Source organism: Carcharhinus amblyrhynchos, chromosome 7 (assembly GCF_965287045.1).
Source record: "Carcharhinus amblyrhynchos chromosome 7, sCarAmb.v2.hapA, whole genome shotgun sequence".
In the NCBI taxonomy this organism is placed as follows: Eukaryota; Metazoa; Chordata; class Chondrichthyes; order Carcharhiniformes; family Carcharhinidae; genus Carcharhinus; species Carcharhinus amblyrhynchos.
Genome location: NC_137330.1, coordinates 25,942,292 through 25,960,137, shown reverse-complemented (window position 1 = coordinate 25,960,137; position 17,846 = coordinate 25,942,292). Strand labels below are relative to the sequence as shown.

General features: G+C 39.6%; 1 protein-coding gene across 1 annotated transcript in view; it reads right to left on the bottom strand.

The window, feature by feature from the left end:
- The window catches only part of mcph1 (microcephalin 1), a 315,247-nt gene that overhangs the window by 260,724 nt on the left and 36,677 nt on the right, over nucleotides 1–17,846 (bottom strand). The window contains exons 9-10 of the mRNA XM_080193243.1: nucleotides 15,676–17,043; nucleotides 9,532–9,596 (exon numbers count right to left, since the gene is read on the bottom strand). Of these exons, the coding sequence (XP_080049369.1) occupies nucleotides 9,532–9,596; nucleotides 15,676–17,043 (1,433 nt within the window). The remainder of the gene's footprint in view (nucleotides 1–9,531; nucleotides 9,597–15,675; nucleotides 17,044–17,846) is intronic.

The following is a 17,846-nucleotide window of genomic DNA, read 5'->3' as shown; positions in this document are numbered from 1 at the left end:
TAAAAAACTTTACCCTGCAAATTACCAAACCACCAGAAAGGAGCTGGCCTGTCTGGAAGTAGCCCGCTTAAGGCCAATTTAAACAAGTGTAAATGGCTAATCCCTTAAACTATTCACAAACATTCAGGCATACGTTGTTGTTCAGGTGGGTGAGGAGTAAGCCATTAAAATCAATCATTTAAGATAATGAGCCCTGGCTGAACAGCCACATGATCTAAATACTTTAAATAATGGACCTGGAATGAGGATTGCCTAGCTTGATATAAGTGTATTTGGTAATTGGTCAGTTTGTGGATGAAGCCAGGGTTAGCCATAAAGGCCCAGAGAACATGAATCAGTAAAAACAAGAAGAGAACTTATAGTCCCTCCCTCCCGCTCTCTCTCCAGCCATTCTGCAAACCTGTGTTCTGTCTGCACTAACAAACCAAACATCACAAGCAGCATCTTGAACATAAATAAAGGAGCTGCTGATATTGAAGAAAAGACAAAGATCATCCCTCAAGTCTTTAAATCACCTTGATTCAAACTCCAGAAAACAGTACTGAACATGGCCCAAAATTACCGAAGCAAATCGGGGGGCACTGATTTAAGATGAATGAAAAAGAACCAAGGGTGACACGAGTAGTAATGCACACAGATTCAAACCTGGCTTTCAAAAGGGAATTGGATAAGCAACGGAAAAAAGGAAATTTGCAAACTTTGGAAGAAGCTCTGGCATGTAAGACTCGTTGATTTATTCTTGCAAAGAGCCACATGAACATGATGGGACAGACAGTCTCCTTGTGTGCTGTAGCCATTCTGTGATTCTAAGTGTGGTCTGAATGAGCTGTGGGGAGAAGCCCCAAACTTCTCCAATTGATCCAAGTCAGCAAAATCCCTCATCCCTGGAACCATTCTTACAATTCTTTTCTGCGTTCTCTCTAAAGCCTTCACATCCTTCCTTAAACGCGCCCAGAATTGATCACAATACTCCAATTGAGGCTGAACCTGTGTTTTATAAAAGTTGACCATAACTTGCTTGCATTTGTACCTCTACTAATAAAGCCCAGGATCCCAACTGCTTTTTCAATCTGCCCTACTACTTCCAATGATTTGTGCACATATACCCCTTGTTTCACTATTCGAACTCCCACTTTGGAATTGCACTGGAGTTTACTTTGTCTCTCATTCTTCCTACCAAAGTGTATCATGTTTGGCATTAAATAGCATCTTCAACTATCCTGTTCATATCTTCTTGAAGTCTATCATCATCCACTTCACAGTTCACAATATCTGCAGGTTTTGATTCATTTGCAAACTCTTATTGTATACCTTCTTATCGAAAAAACAAATTCCATTGTCATACTGTTTCCTGTAACTCAGCCATCTTTGTATCCATGTCACCTCTGTTCCTTTTATCCCATAAACTTTAACTTTGCTGAAAAGTTGAAGTTAATTTATTAGTCACAACTAAGGCTTACATTAACACTGCAATGAAGTTACTATGAAATTCCCCAAGGGCGGCATGGTGGTACAGTGGTTAGCACTGCTGCCTCACAATGGCAGAAACCTGGATTCAATTCCTGGCTTGGGTCACTGTGCGGAGTTTGCACATTCTCCCCGTGTCTGCGTGGGTTTCCTCCGGATGCTCCGGTTTCCTCCCACAATCTGAAAGACCGTGCCTCTGGTTCGGTGCATTGACCCAAAAAGGCCCTGGAATGTGGTGACAGGGGAAATTTCACAGTAATTTCATTGCAGTGTTAATGTAGCCTTCAGTGTGACTAATAAATAAACTTTAGTCACCACACTCCAGCACCTGTTCAAGTCAATGTACCTAACCAGCATGTCTTTCAGACTGCGGGAGGAAACCAGAGCAACTCAAGGAACCCATGCAGACATGTGGGAGAACATGCAAACTCCACACACAGTGACCCAAGCCAGGAATCGAACCCAGATCCCTGGCACTGTAAGGCAGCAGTGCTAACCACTGTGCCACTTTATCAAATGCCTATTGGAAGTTTTGCATTTCCGTTATCAACCCTGTGTAACCATAACAAAAAAACTCCATCAAAATAGTTTAACATAATCTGTATTTAACAAATCTGTACTGTCTTTTCTTAATTAATTAATCCACGCTTGTTACTGTCACTTTTGACTCAGGTTATTATTTCTGCAAGGTTTCCCACCATCAAGATTAAATTGGCTGTCCTGTAGTTTCCGGATTCACCCTTGCATCCTTTTTTGAACAAAGCTGTAAAATTTGCAATTCTCCAGTCATCTGTCATCATCACCGTATCCAAGGGGAGCTGAAAGACTTTGCCCAACGTCGCCGCAATTTCCTCTCTTACGTCGCGTAGCATCCTTACATGCACCTCATCAAACCTGGTAACTTAAACTAACCTTGTGTTGTGAGACTTCTTACTGAAGTTAAATTTAAATCAGGCCAGCTGTTCCAATAACTCCTCTTAATTAATTTTTTGTCTATTTAGTGTCTCAGCTCCTTCCTCTTTCATTGACTTCAGCATCTTCTTCCTGGTCAAGACGGATGCCAAGCACTCACATAGTACCTCAGCTATGCCGTCCACCTGCATAGTTCCTTTTTTTGGTCTCTGAGGGTCCCACCTCTCTTCTTACCACTCTTACACAATTTCTGTGCCTCAAGAAGTTTTGATCAACTTTTGTGTTAGCTACAAATCTCTTCTCGTACTCTCATCTTGCTTTCAGTTCTTTTCTCATTTCCCTTTGACATCCCTATATTCAGATTATTTTTTGAATCAAAATTGGAGAACGAACGAGAAAATTGCTGACAATAGGAACCTGCACTTCAGCTGTACTTCCTTTGCTCTAAAGGTGGACTAAGAAATCATAGATCATAGAAACCCTACAGTGCAGAAAGAGGCAATTGGGCCCATTGAGTCTGTACCGATCACAATCCCACCCAAGCCTTACCCTCATATTTACCTGTTGATCTCTCTAATCTACGCATCTCAAGAGACTAAGGGGCAATTTTGGCATGGCAAATCAACCTAACCTGCACATCTTTGGACTGTGGGAGGAAACCTGAGCACCTGGAGGAAACCCACGCAGACATGAGGAGAATGTACAAATTCCACACAGACAGTAACCCAAGCCGGGAATCGAACCCAGATCCCTAGAGCTGTGAAGCAGCAGTGCTAACCACTGTGCTACCGAGCCACCGTGCAAATACGTCTCCTGACTGACCCCCAAAAATCAAATCTCTTATATATAAACTCCCAAATTGTGACAGCACCATTTAATCTTCCTTATGCGTATGAACATCAATATTCCTGATATCTTTGCATTGAAGGGCAATACTAACTGCTGGTTTCATTAAATAAGGCATCATGAACAAGGTAGGGGTGTCCAACAGAAGAAAACTCCATGACATTTGGGGCGAGTTTTCTAGGCATTGGATGCCGACATTGCTGCAAGCATTCTTTGAACAAATCCCTCAATTGTCATCTATAAAGGAATGCTATTTTCCCATTTAGTAACAATACAATTGGTTTCTATTAGTAATTTAAGTCTTCCTCTCAGAACTCAATCCTGACAGCAACAATTTATCATCTTAATAAGCTATTAACCATACCTCCAACATAAGCCCAAAAATGTTTTAATAAATCAACAATGTCCTTAATTGAAGACTAATTCTTTGTCACCATAACAGAAAAGAATCAGTCCAAGAAATCCCCAAAAAAACCCATATGGAAATAAACAGATGGTCGAACGCCATCTTCAGAAACTGCAAAACTCGGAAAGTGGTTTCCAAAAATGATAACAATGTTAACAGCAATAAAATGAATACCAATCAACCAGGAAGCCAGAAGGTCAAATACAGGCGAGCCAGAGTAATAATAGTGCTCAACGAGCTGGATAAGTGTATGCTGCCATTGTTCAGGTACAACAATATATACAATGGAGGAAAAGGAAGCTAACATGAGACTATTTTTCACTGAATCTCGCAAGTGTCTTCCTTTGTGTAGGGGTATTTTGCTTTCAATATCTCATCTATGATGGTAATATGGATCAACTCTTTCATTGAAAAAAAGGTTGTGGATCCAAGTAACACTCCATTTGAATGTTAGTTGACTTTATAGTTAAGGATAACAATGCAAATGAGAGACTGCTCTATTAAAGTGGCAGCTTAAGGGTAAGATGCAAAATCGAGGACTCACATATCCTCTTAGATGCATGTAAAAGATCTCATGATTGGATTCAAACAGCAGGAGCCATCAGCCAAACAGTCTGACAAACATTACCTCCCACCAAGAAAATAATCCCCAAAGGACCAAATGGTTTTCTCATTGGCATTTATGGGACCTCACTGCATGAAAACTGGCTGTCATGTTTCTTGTATTATTATAGTAATACAGTCAGGAAGGAGCTGCTCTGAGGTCCTTAACATTGACTCCGAATCCCATTAAGTCTCATGATATCAGGTCCAACATCGGCAAGGAAACCTGCTGATTTGTCAGCTGATGAATCATTATTCCTTGTGGAAATTAACTCCCATTTTTACATTAAGGACACCGTCCAATGACACCTCATGACTTAGCTTATCTCTCATTCTGCCACTGCCAGCGAGCCAGGAGACCAACCTTGTTTATAAGGAGTGCAGGAGAGTTTGCCAATATCAGCACCAGGGACACAAAAATGAGGTGTCAACCTGCTGAAGCTACCACTCAGACTGCAACAACAGAAACTGCATGATTTAGAAGCAAGTAAACCCACAACCAATGGATCACATCAAAGATCTGCAGTCCTGCCACAGGCAATTGTGAATAATGTACAATTAAATAACCAACTGGAGGAGTAAGCTCAAAACACACCAGTGGAAAAGACAAGGATGAAGCATTTGCAACCTTCTCCAACCAGAAGTGCTAAGCCAATGATATATTTCAGCCCTTTCTGAAGGTGCACCAACAAAGATCTGTCTTCAAACAATTCGATTCACTCCATGTGATATCAATAAATGGCTAAAGGCACTGATACAGCAAAGATTATGACCCCTGACAACATGTCCAAGGAAGTACTGAAGACCAGTGGTTCAGAACTAGCCAAGCTGTTTCAGTGCAGACACAACAATGGCAGCTACCCAAAAATATGGAAAATTGTTCAGGTGCCATGACCTTCGTTCCAGAAACCGTACAAAAAGGAAAAGATGCAATTTCTTCAAAACATATGTGGAATGCGTAATTGTCTTTTAAGATTGTTTGAAAAGAACTTTTTTGCATTAACTGTAAAGGGATCAATAGCAGTTCTTCTGAAGATGAATACAGGTCCATGTCATCTGGCAGCACTTGACCATGACACAGCACCAAAAAGCTATGCTAACTGGCAGACCCAAAGAAAAGCTACAAGCACCAGAGCTGGAGGGTGAAGGCACAGATGCAAACACAGCGGACCAAAACAGAAAGAAGAACACACTTCTTTTCAGGAGAAAAAGCAAATCACTCTCAGGAAAATATAATTTTTTCTGCTTGGCAGAAAAGGAGATCGGAATTCTTGGAGGCAATGTACAAGTTATCTAGAAAGATCGAAAACCTGGAAAGCTGTGTACCTTGGAGACTTTAAAGAACTGGATATTTACCAGAGGTTGTCAAACAGGAAAACGAAAGTGTTGTTGAAATCAAACCCTAGAAAGTTGCATCATCAGGATTCTCGTGACCAGAGTTGAGAAAATGAAACCGTCTTTTTGGAATTATGATGGTTCATTTTTCCGTGGGATCAAAGATGTGATGAGAGATCATATTATATTTAGTACTTTTAAGGTTTGTGGTGTTATTCTATGAAATGGGCTTGTGTGTTTGTGTTTAAAAGTAATTCAATTAAACTTCAGACAGATTGTCTACAAGGTTTAGGACATAAAACAAATGAAGGTGTTAAAGGCATGAGTTTGAAGTATAAATGGGAAGTTAATTTCTTATGAGTAAATAAGCAGTGAGCAGAAATTTGCATGAGGAGATAAGTGAAGGTTTGGAGTTTCAGCTGTTAAATTTCAAAGGGAAGCAAAGGGGTTTATAAATTGGAAAAGGTCATAAATAAACAAGGCAAAGTTATTCAATTCTATTTGTCCCAAAAGTGGGTCAATGGGAGAACACAAAAATTTTTTATATTCTGCGAGATTTTCAAAGAGGGGGCGAAGAACAATGGAAAGGATGAAAAAGAGAAAAAGGGTATGGAGGAGAGGTATTGAGAGCTGTGTTTTGAGTGGCTGTGTGACAATTTCCCTAGTGCTGTAGTCCCCCAAAATACTTCCTATTTGGTCAATCTCACAAGTAAACACCCTTTAGACAATAATCTCTTTTAAGTGTTTAACTATAAAAGAAATCCAGTAATATTACCACAAGGCAGACCCACTGTTGCAGTAGGAAAGGTATGTTACAAGACTTCTTATTCATGCACTTGGCTGGAATGGCAGCCACAGATGAGTGTTGGGAAGAGAGCAGAGGCTGCCATTCTAGCCATTGTCTAAAGGGTGTTTACTTGTAAGGTTGACCAAGTAGAAAGTATTTTGGTGGGATGTTTTGCAAAGCTATTTCAAATGGTTTAAATGTCATCATTGAATCTGGATGCTGCTGCCCTTGCTCTTTCCATATCAATCTTAAAAACTGTTCAATTCCATTTCTGCATTTTCTTTTAAATATTGCACCTCAGATAAGACACACTGCGCAGCTCAGAACCTGAGACGAAAAAATTTATTGCCTTGGGCAAAAATGGGAGAATCTGATCCACAGACTTTGCTTCCACATAACATTCTCAAAACTCTCTATTACATTGTCAGGATCATAATCTCATGATAGGAATGCCAGCTTAAAAAAAGGCATTACTGGACCAGGGATTTCCACCTGCAGTCCCAAGCTACATATTCTGCTCTGTCAATAACAATGTTGATCAGTCCAGAGCCATGGCTGGCAGCAGAGAAGTTTGGGAACAGGACCGAAGGGACATGTGGAACTCCAGAGGGAACAATGACATTTCAGTATTGTCTGCCAGGCCAAGATTGTTATTGTACAGTGAAATAGATGGCAACAAGATTTCTGCAAACCTAAAAAAATCACTGTTTAAATCAAGTAGAAACTGATGGGGTCAGATGATTGATATTTGCCTTGTTTTCTGTAGAACACATTTCACTGTGAGGAAGCTGTTCTGGGAACAATTGCCTGCTTTGCCCACTGTGATTTTAGCAGAGATGATTGGTTAACAAATATTTAATATGTTCACTACTGAATGTAGGAATGTGTTAGCACATATATTTGAAATGGGCAACCAAATATGTTTTATTGAGCTGTATAAAATATATTTGTTCAGTTTTAAATACGTTAACACATCCACTAAATTAGCAGCCAGAAGAACAGTTTGCAAATGTTGTATCTGAAAGCAATAACTTTCAATCCCCAACCCAGGAGAGAACAACGAATAAAGATATCTGAACACATTGGAGCTGAGAGATGACATGAAGCAGGAATACGGTGGAGGGGCTTCTAACTGTGATGCCTGTTTGGCCACTGTGGTAGTCTTAGCCCACAGTAGGAGGGAGGCCAGTACAAAGATATGGGAATATACTCCCTGCCAAAACCATTTATTAAAACTTATGCTCTTAAGCTCTCCCTAGTGGAAAACCTGTGCCTTTCCCCAACAAAAATGTTAGTGTGGCTCCTGGATCTTCTAATATAGTCGTAGGTTAAGCTGTCTCAATTGAGGGATAAGAGCTTACTTTCTCTCTTGACAAAAATTATTTTTAACTCTCATGTATCTTAGTCACTTCTCCTGAACTCAGAGCAGTATTCCCCCTCGGCTTCACAGCTCTAGTTTCTGCTACAACTAGGTTTGCTGTACTATAAACCAAAGCTCCTTTTCTGAAACCATTTATGTATGCCAATAAATGCTATGGGTTTGCCATATATCTTGCAGCAATCTGCACAAAGCATCCCAGCTTGTTATAATGGAAAAATCTAGGCCTTTGTATCTCACTTCCAAGCTCAGTCCCTTCCTTTCTGTCTGAAGAGGAATTTCTGGGGCATTCTGAGTTGCATCTTCTTTTCACCTTCCCATTTTTCATCCTTCTTGGGCTTGTAGGGTGACAGGAAAATGTTTTGGATTCATGGTCCAATTAAACATTTCCACTGCCTGTCTAGCTGTTGAAACCATTTGGCCTGGGGCTTGGCTCTTCCTTCTGCAATTGGATCCTAAACTTCCTGACTCACAGACCACAGTCAGTAAGGATAGGCAACAATACCTCCTCCATGATCATCCTCAAGACTGGTGCTCCACAAGGCCATGTCCTCAGTCCCTTACTATACTCCTTATACACCTTCGATTGCGTGGCCAAACTCCCCACCTACTCAATTTTCAACATTGCTGATGACACCACCATTGTGAATCGGATCTCAAACAGTGACGAGATACAGTACAGGAAAGAGATAGAGAATGTGGTGCAATGACAATAATCTCTCCCTCAATGTCAACAAAATGAAGGAGATAGTCATTGACTTCAGGAAGTGGAGAGGGCACGCTCTTAACCACATCAATGGGGACAAAGTCGAAATAGTTGACAATTTCAACTTTTTAGGTATCCAGGTCACCAGCAATATGGCCTGATACCTCCAGGCAGATGCTACAGATAAGAAGGCCAACAACAACACTACTTTCTCAAAAGACTAAGGAAATTTGTCATGTTTGCTACAATTCTCACCAACTTCTACAGATGCACCATAGAAAGCATTATTTCTGATTATACCACAGCTTGGTCCGTCCAAGACGGTAGGCAGAATGAGTCATAAAGAGATCCCAAGTAAAAATTCTCCAAATCTTCAACCCACAAGGACAGACCATGGCAATAACAAATGAAACTTATTGCAGAACTCTTGTTGCATAATTGAAATAATGTTACAATCTTATGTTCCAAGTTACCATTCTGTTTATTATACACTGTTTGAAGTATCATTGTGAAATAATGCACTTGAAAATCATCTATTTACAATGATTCAATGATGTTTCATTACAACAAAACATGAAACTGATACTCGAGGACCTCAGCAAAGGAAATGTTGCATTTTGAGAACTTAGCATAACAACAACAAAAAATGAGCTCAGCCGCAACTTTAAAAATATTCAACCTATTAAAATGGAAAAACTCTGTCTGGAAATAACAATTTATATTAAAATAACATAATTGTTTTAAAGTTGAAATTTATTTATTAGTGTCACAAATAGGTTGGAATTAACATTGCAATGAAGTTACCATAAAAATCCCTGAATCATCACACTCCAATGCTTGTTCGGATCCACTGAAGGAGAATTTAGCACGGCCAATGAATGATCCTAACCAGCAGGTCTTTCGGACTGAGACGTAACCGCAGCATCCAGAGGAAATCCAAGCAGACATGGGGAGAGTGTGCACTCCCCACAGACAGTGGCCCAAACTGGGAATTGAACCCAGGTCCCTGGCGCTGAGAGGAAAGAGTGCTAACCATTGTGCCACCATGCCATCCCAATTGTGTGTAATCAAGAGAAACACATTACACTAACCTTTCTATTTGCTTTGCATCCAATGGTTCTACGTGTTCCTTCAGTTCTGTTGAATTTCTTAGGACCTGAAAAAAATGTTCAACTACAATTAATTCAGACCCCAGTGCAAAAGCAAATTTTAATTTTCAAAATCATATTTCAGCTTGATCAAATTATGCTTCTTTTGCATTATGGTCACAATGTATAGTGACTATGAATGAAACAAAAAATCTTCTTAGATACTAAATAGGTCCATCTGCACCTGTCAAGAGAGGGCACAGATTGACATTTTGATTATAGGTATTTTGTGCAACTGTAAAATGAGTACAAAAGCAAAGTAGTGTAGAGACTGGTAATCAGAAATCAAAACAAAAGTAGCTGGAGACACACAGCAGGTCTGACAGCATCTGTTAAGAGAAAATATAATTATGTTCTTCTTTCTTGCAGTCACAGCGCCATCTCCACAGATGTTGCCAGACCTGTTGAGTACTTCCAGCATTATCTATTTTATTATCACAGATTAATCCCTTCACATCATTGATAAAAGGGGTGATAACAATGTTCTGTACCGAACGAAAGTAAGCCAAGAAAAACACAAAATACATTCAAATTCAAAATGCACATCCAAAATGCATTCATAAGACAGTCAATCTAAACCATATGGTGTCTATTAAAAATCTATCCCAAAGACTTGCAGATAATGTTTATTCATGTCAGTTGAGTAATCCAAGAATGTTCAGTTAACCAAGCTTCTAATTTAGTAATCTGAACGCTAAGGATGTCAGTGGAGCTTCCGATGATAAAACCTGCAAGTGTGAAATGTTGATTTCCAGTTTCATAATTGTAGACCAAGTATTGGACAACCAGTTGGCATTCCATTGTCAGAGCAGTCAAGACCAATGTGAAATTTTCAGGTTGCACAGGATTGAAGGACAATGATAAAAGAAACAATGTTGAGTTGCATGGAAAAGGAGGACAAAGAGGAAAACATAGGGAAAACACCATTCAGAAAAGCCAGGATGAGATGGGACAGATGAAGATGAAGAAGGCTGTGTGAAGAGGAAGTAGAAGAAATTAAGGGAGAGCGCATGAGGGTGGAGATTGAAAAATGGAGATGGAAGGAAAAGACAAGAAAGGAATGTTGTGGAAGGAAATTCCCTCCATGGAGTTGGGGGAATTGGAGGCAGGCGAGGAGAAATACTACATATAGGGTAGGATACTCTGATCTAGCCTGTGGTGGGACCCATTCCAAATGAGAACAGAAAATTTGGCATTGCAGACAAAACTCCACTCACTTTCAGTGACACCGGAAAATCCAAGCTTTGAACGAGGATGGAAGATTTCAATCATAGAATGGGTTGCAGAGCCTAGAAGGAGAGGAGCTTTGCAAGTATTAAGGTAGACTGGGGGTGGGGTATGGGGGAGAGAGTAAAAATGGTAGCTAGGGGGCTTGTGTGCACACTGCAAAGCCTCAGTGACAAATCCATCTGCTCTACTTTAAGATAACAAGAGCAACAACTTGATTTGTATTGTGCTTTTACTGTAAGATAATGTCATTTGGCACTTGACAAGAGTGTTATTAAAGCAAGCTTGACAGTCACATAAGGCTATATTGGTGTAGATAGGTTTAGTAAAAGTGATAAATGAATTCAAGGAGCACCTTAAAAATGCAAAGTGAGGTGGAGACAGAGAGTTGGGGGGATATCCCAGAGCTTGGGCCACTGCAACAGAAGGAATGGCCGTCAGTAGTCAAGCATGTAGTATGTTCAAGTGGCCAGAATTAGTGGACCATAGATAATTTGGAACATTGAGAGAATGACTGAGATAGAGAAGGGAGAAGTCACAGAGATCTCGACAATTTTAAAATCTGGATGTTGCTTGACTGAGTGGCAATTTAGATCAGTAAACAGGACTTGGTGAAAGTAGGAACAAGGGCAGCAGCATTTTAGATGACCTCAAATTGGCAGAGAGGGAGTAGGAGACGATGCAAGACTGTGTTGGAAATATTCAACTGTCAAGGCCAGAAAGGCAAGGATTAGCAGACGAGCTGAGTCTGGCAATGCAATTACATGAATTTTCAGTACCACTACCACATTTTTTACCAATAGCAAATTGCTACCTGAGGACTCAGTGAGCTGCTGTCAAATAATGTGAAGTCTGATCCTGTCATAATCAATGAAAGCATTTACAGTGCTACCTTCAGGTGCAATATTTTAAAATCCAAGAGATAATTCATCATTTTTAATCTATATTTGATTTGAGTTGGTAAATTCATTTTTACACTATTTTCCAAGCAGTTCTTAATATGAAAGAATAATTCCAAATTATTAATCTCTCTTCTATGTAGATTTTTGAAGCTTTGCTGGCTAAAACTACTCGCAGGAGTAGGAGTTCGTCAGTAGTGGAGAAGTATAAGACTGCAGTTCAAATAAGACGAGATGTACTGTGGTGACTTCAGCCAGGTTAATGAGGTTGGCTTCCTAGAGTATGGACTGCCTGATGAGGCTGGGGTGCATTCTCGACCCTGATAATCACCTCTTGATTTGATGTTTTAAGTTTCCTTTCGACTTTGGTTTTTGTTCGGGCTGTTCCCCTCTTCCTTTCGGGGACCTGCCCCTTTTAATTTGTCCTTAAGTTAATTTGAGTTAGTTTATTTGGTTGGTGTCAGAATGAGATGCCTGGTGAGTCTTAATTGACGGCTAAATCAGGAAACCTCATGCTCCCCAGTTAAAGCAGGTGTGTCAGTCTCCCAGCCTCCATTCAGCAGGGAGCGACTAGAGAGCTGGCTGTGTACAGATGGATGGTGTAAATAAAGTAACTTGGTGATGGCACTTGTGCCTCCGCGGAGTTATCACACACAGGAACAGAAGCCTTCAGCTCATCGGGTCTGCTCCGCCATTCAAGAAGATCATGACTGATAATCCTCAACTATTCTTTCCTCATAACGCTTGATTCTGCTACTGATTAAAAATGTCTCTCACAGCCTTGGACATACTTAATGACCCAATCTCTGCAGCTCTTTGCAGTAAAGAATTCCACAGATTCACTGCTCTTAGAGAGAAGAAATTCCTTTTCATGTCTTAAATGATCAGGAAGAGTCTGGGGCCTCTCAGTACTTACCGTGTCAAGCTTGAGAATTCTACATGTCTCAATCAGGTCACCTATTATTTCTCTAAACTCCATTGAGTACAGGTCCAACTTACACAAATCTTCTCATAAGAAAATCCCTCCATATCCAGCATCAACCAAGTGAACATTCTCTGGACTGCCAATGCCAGTACATCTTTCCTGACATAAGGAGACCAAAACTGTTCAGAGTATTCCAGGTGTGGTCTAACAAGTGCCTTCTATTGTTTTAACAGAAGTCCCCATTTTTATCATCCATTCACTTTGAAATAAAGTCTAACATTCCATTTGTCTTCCCTATTACCGGTTGAACTTGCATGCTGGCTAGTCTTTTGATTTGTGCACAAGGACATACCCAAATCCCTCTGTGCTGCAGCTTTTTTCATTTAAATAATATTTAGCTCCCTTATTCTTCCTACCGAAGTGCAGGAACTGATATATTCCTGGATCATATTCTATTTACCGACTCATTTAACCTACCTATACCCTTCTGAAAGCTCTTTGTGACTTTCTTGCTACTTGTCTGCCCATTCTGTTCAGCTCACTGCATTAAGAAAATCTGATGGCAACTAACCATGAAAAATGAAAATTTTATTTTTTTGGTTATATTTACATTAACTTTGATCACCATGAAATTGAAACTTGGATCATTCACATTCAAACATTACCTTCAAAGAATACTCCAAAGAATTGTTTAGTTGGAAGCAAAAAAAATTTAGAATTCAAAATAGAATTATCAACCTGCTTTTGATCTGAATTGAAAAGTTATATTTTGTAGAAGGGACAGTGGCATTGTGCATACAAAATTAACTGAACAACAGGAAGCAGAGAGGTATGGTCAGTGGATTGTTTTCGGTCTGCAGGAAGATTTGTAGCAGTGCTCCCCAGGAATTGGTATTGTGACACTTGCCTTTCCTGAAATATTATATACATATGATCTATATTCTGGTGTGCAGAGGAAAATTTCAAAGTTTGTAGATGACACAAAATTCAGAAATATTGTAAACTGAAGAGGATAGTGTAGAACTTCAAATGGACATGGACAAGTTAGTGGAGTCGGTAGATAGCTGGCAGATAAATTTCAATACGTAGAAGTGTGAGGTGATACATTTTGGTAGAAGGAACATGGTGACACAATATAAAGTAAGGAGCAAAATTCTTAAAGAAGAGCAGGAACAAAGGGACCCAGTTGTATTGGTGTATCAATCATTGATGGCAGCAGGATGGGTGGAGCGAGCAGTTAATAAAGCATATAATATTCAGGGGTATATTAATAGGGGAAGAGTACAAGAGCAAGGAGAAATGCTGACATTATACAAGACACCAGTTAGACCTCAGCTAGAATGTTGCATACAGTTTTGGGAGCCACACTATCGGAAGAATGTGAATGCATTGGAATGCATAAGAGGTTTACAGGAATGCTTCCAGGATGAGAAACTTCAGTTGAGATAAATTGAAGAGGTTGGGACAGGAAAAGATGAAATTTGATAGAGAAAATCATGAAGGAACGAGACAGAGCATGTGGGGAGAAACTGTTCCCACTTGTAAAAGGATCAAGATTGAGAGGTCTCAGATTTAAAGTGATCTGTCAAACTAGCAAACGTGTTGAGTGTAAAATCTTTTTCATGGTGAGTGATTCAGATATGGAATGCACAACCTGGAGAGGTGTGATGGAGACAGGTTCAATTGAGACATTCAAGAGGACATTAGATGATTACTTGAACAGAAGCGGGGGGAAGGCAGGGGAATGGCATGAAGCCATGTTACTTGTTTGCAGACCTGGTGCAGACATGATGGGCCAAATGGTCTCCTTCTGCATCCTAACAATTTTAAAGGTCGATAGGCTACAGTTTGTATCAAATAGAAATTATAGCAAAACTGAGATGAAGCAAGTAAAATTAGACCCTGGCTACTTTGAGGTTCGTGATGTAATTTAAATACTACCTGCCTAAAATAAAATTAATCTTAAATTGTGCAGCGTAATTTGTACATAGACATGATTTTTCAAGTCAGCTATTAAAATCATCTTTCTTTCCATTATCTCAGAAGAAGTAGAGAAAATGTAAAAGATAGGTGCTTGCTCTGAATTGCTAACCAATGACCTCTGCTGGCAAGTGCTTTGCAGGCATTAAACCAGGTTCTTGTATTCTTTGCTGGGCTATTGGATAAAGTCAACCTACATTTCTCTCAAGGTTTTCCACTTAACAGGAGATCCCTCAACCTTCCTGTACAACTTCACAAGAGAGCAGAGGAAATATCATAAGGCATTTCAATCATAAAAGGCAGAAAAAGAAAGATATATCACTGAAACATGAACAAAGAGGAAACTACAATCTGGCTTGACCTGGCTGACCAAATTAAATAGAGCCTTTTCTTTCTCCAACATATTTAAATCTCTTTCTCAATTCATCTTTCATCTGCTTTTTCAATGTTAAGGTTTGTACTCCCCACTTCTTCCAAACAGAAGATTCTGATTTCAAATTCCAACTCAGGACTCTGGAGTATCCTTTAAAAACATATCTGTGAACACAGCATACGTATACATACTTCATAAGATACTTAAAATATAAAAGGATCAGTTACAATATTGAAGGGAACCATAAAAACAATTATCCGCTGCACTCATGTGCAAGTTATATGTTAAGTTAAAACCAAGTTTTTCCTAACCCAATGAATCCCTTAAAGTATCATGAATACTGTTCTGTCAAACTAATCAACCTCAGAACCTGACTGTGTTAAGTAATTAAAATAAAAAAAGCAAACAACTGATGTAAGTCACATAAAAAAGCATGAAAATATGAAACTAAAATAATCTCCTCTTTTTCAGGTTGAAAATCATGTGGGACTTTTCATTATTTCAGATTGACACTGGCAAAGGTTTCTAAGTAAATCATTCACTCTTCCGACTCAAGTAAATCAGTTCTGATCAAACAGGTAAAACCATAGTCCAGCTGAACCTTGACTGCCCACGAGTAATTATAGCAGAAATAAGGAACAATTTTATTGCTTTGATGAAGTATAATCAAATCAATCACATACTTTGGCAGGGTGCATTAAGACGCTTATCTTCCATGTCACTGTCAGTGGTGTTCAATATTAAGTGGTCCTTAGATAACTTGTCCTCTTGGTGGCACTGCACTTTTTCCTTTTCATTTTCTTCCTTATTCAACTGATCAGTGCCATTTATAGAATTCAGAGAGTAGGTTTTCGTTTTACTGTGTAAGTTTGATGAAAGCATCACTTCTTTATTATGGTCACAAAGATAAGTCAATGCAGAATCATTTGAAAATAAATCCAACTTTTCTTCTCCATTACTCTGGCAAAGATGCGATTCTTTTTCCCCAGATACTTGATTGTTTGACAACTCCTCCGATTCACCAAGAAAATGTCCCAGAAATTGTTTTAAATGCGATTTCCTTCGGTTAGGAACTGCTGCAGTTGCTGGTTGATGTGCACCATTTTGTCTATCGTGGTTATTTTTGTCAACTAGTTCAGTTACATTTAAAGCTTCAACATGATCACAAATACTGGCATTCAGTTGCTCGGCAGTACTGAAACTTGTAATGGCTCTAGCTCTTTTTGTTCTTTCTATAGAATGTTGTTGATTAGTTCCTTGCAATTTTCTCTTTTGCTTAACACTTCCAAAACTTAATCTGGGAGGGCTTGGTGATTCAGGTGGAAGCACACCTAACAAAGATCTTGGCTTATTTTGACCTTTCACATTGTCAGGAGAGAAGAAATCTTCATATACCATTATGTCCCCGTGGGTGGAGTAATCACCAGGGGAACTGCCTGAAGAATCTCTTGCTTTAAGTAATTTATTTCCACTCAACTTAAAATGATCAATCCGATTTTTACAAAATTGTCCATATTTCTTTGAGCTTATGTGATTTTCTTGACTTGCAGGAGAACACTTCAGTCTCAAAGTTAAAGCATTATTTTTATAATGTACATTAGACGTGGAACCAGTTTCTGCAAACTCACATTCTTTAGCAGTGTTTGTTGCCTGTCCTGGGGATGGTAATTTTATATCTGTTTTACTTCTTGTATTACAAAGCTTAAGCTCCTGTGTGGCATTTTCTCCCTCAGAATATTTTTCTTTCCTTTCCTCAATAACTGATCTTGGTGATGCTCCATCATCATCAAACGAAGCCAAAGAACTCATTTTCTTTGGAAAATGTAATTTTATTTTAGTGACTTTTTCCTTTCTTCTTCGCCCTAAGGTTTCGTTGATTAAATCACAATGAGGTGAAAACAAAAGACTGCTCTCAACAGAAGACTCAGGTCTGGAATGTTGATCCATATGTTCCTCATAAGCATCTCTTGAAAGTGGAGCCTTGTTTTCAGGAACAGAACTAACACAATGGTCATTAGTTGATGCATGTTCTGAATCAATTACTTGCTCTCCTGTAATTAAAATTTTTTAAAATTATTGGTATGAAAATAAAATATGAAGAAAAGGATTAGAAAAAAGATGCATTTTTTTTTTTACAATCTATTGTATAAAGGTAACACCAGGGAAAGTTTGTCACACATGCCACTCACATTCAAGTCATCATAAACATCAACGTGCTTAAAAATGTTCTTAGCTTAGTCTCTGGAAAGGGTGCAGAGGAGGTTTACCAGGATGTTGCCTGGCATGGAGGGGCTGGGTTACGAGGAAAGGTTGGAGAAACTGGGACTTTTCTCCTTGGAAAGACGGAGATTGAGGGGGGACATGATAGAGGTATATAAGATACTGAAGGGAATAGATAGAGTCAATAGTGAGAGACTGCTCCCTAGACCGGGTACAAATACGAGAGGTCATGATTTAAGGGTGAGGGGGGAGAGGTATAATTTGGACGTGAGAGGAAGGTTCTTTACGCAGAGAGTTGTGGGGGTATGGAACGCGCTACCGAGAAGGGTGGTGGAGGCAGGAACGTTGGACTCGTTTAAGGTTCAGTTAGACAGACACGAGTGAAACGAGGATGGAGGGTTATAGTAGGGGCTATTAAATAAGGTCAGAACCTCGGGAAACACCGGAAATGCAGATTTGTAAATTAATGTTTTTGTCTTTTTATTCCACAGGTGGAGGTCCACCTCGTTGTCAAACGAGGGGCATGCACACGGTGGGTCGTGCGTGGGCTGCTCTTGGAGGTTCCAGGAGTGGCCTAGTACTTCGTGTCGGTGTGTGTGCTTGATCCTGGACCGGTAGACGGGCGCCGCAACAG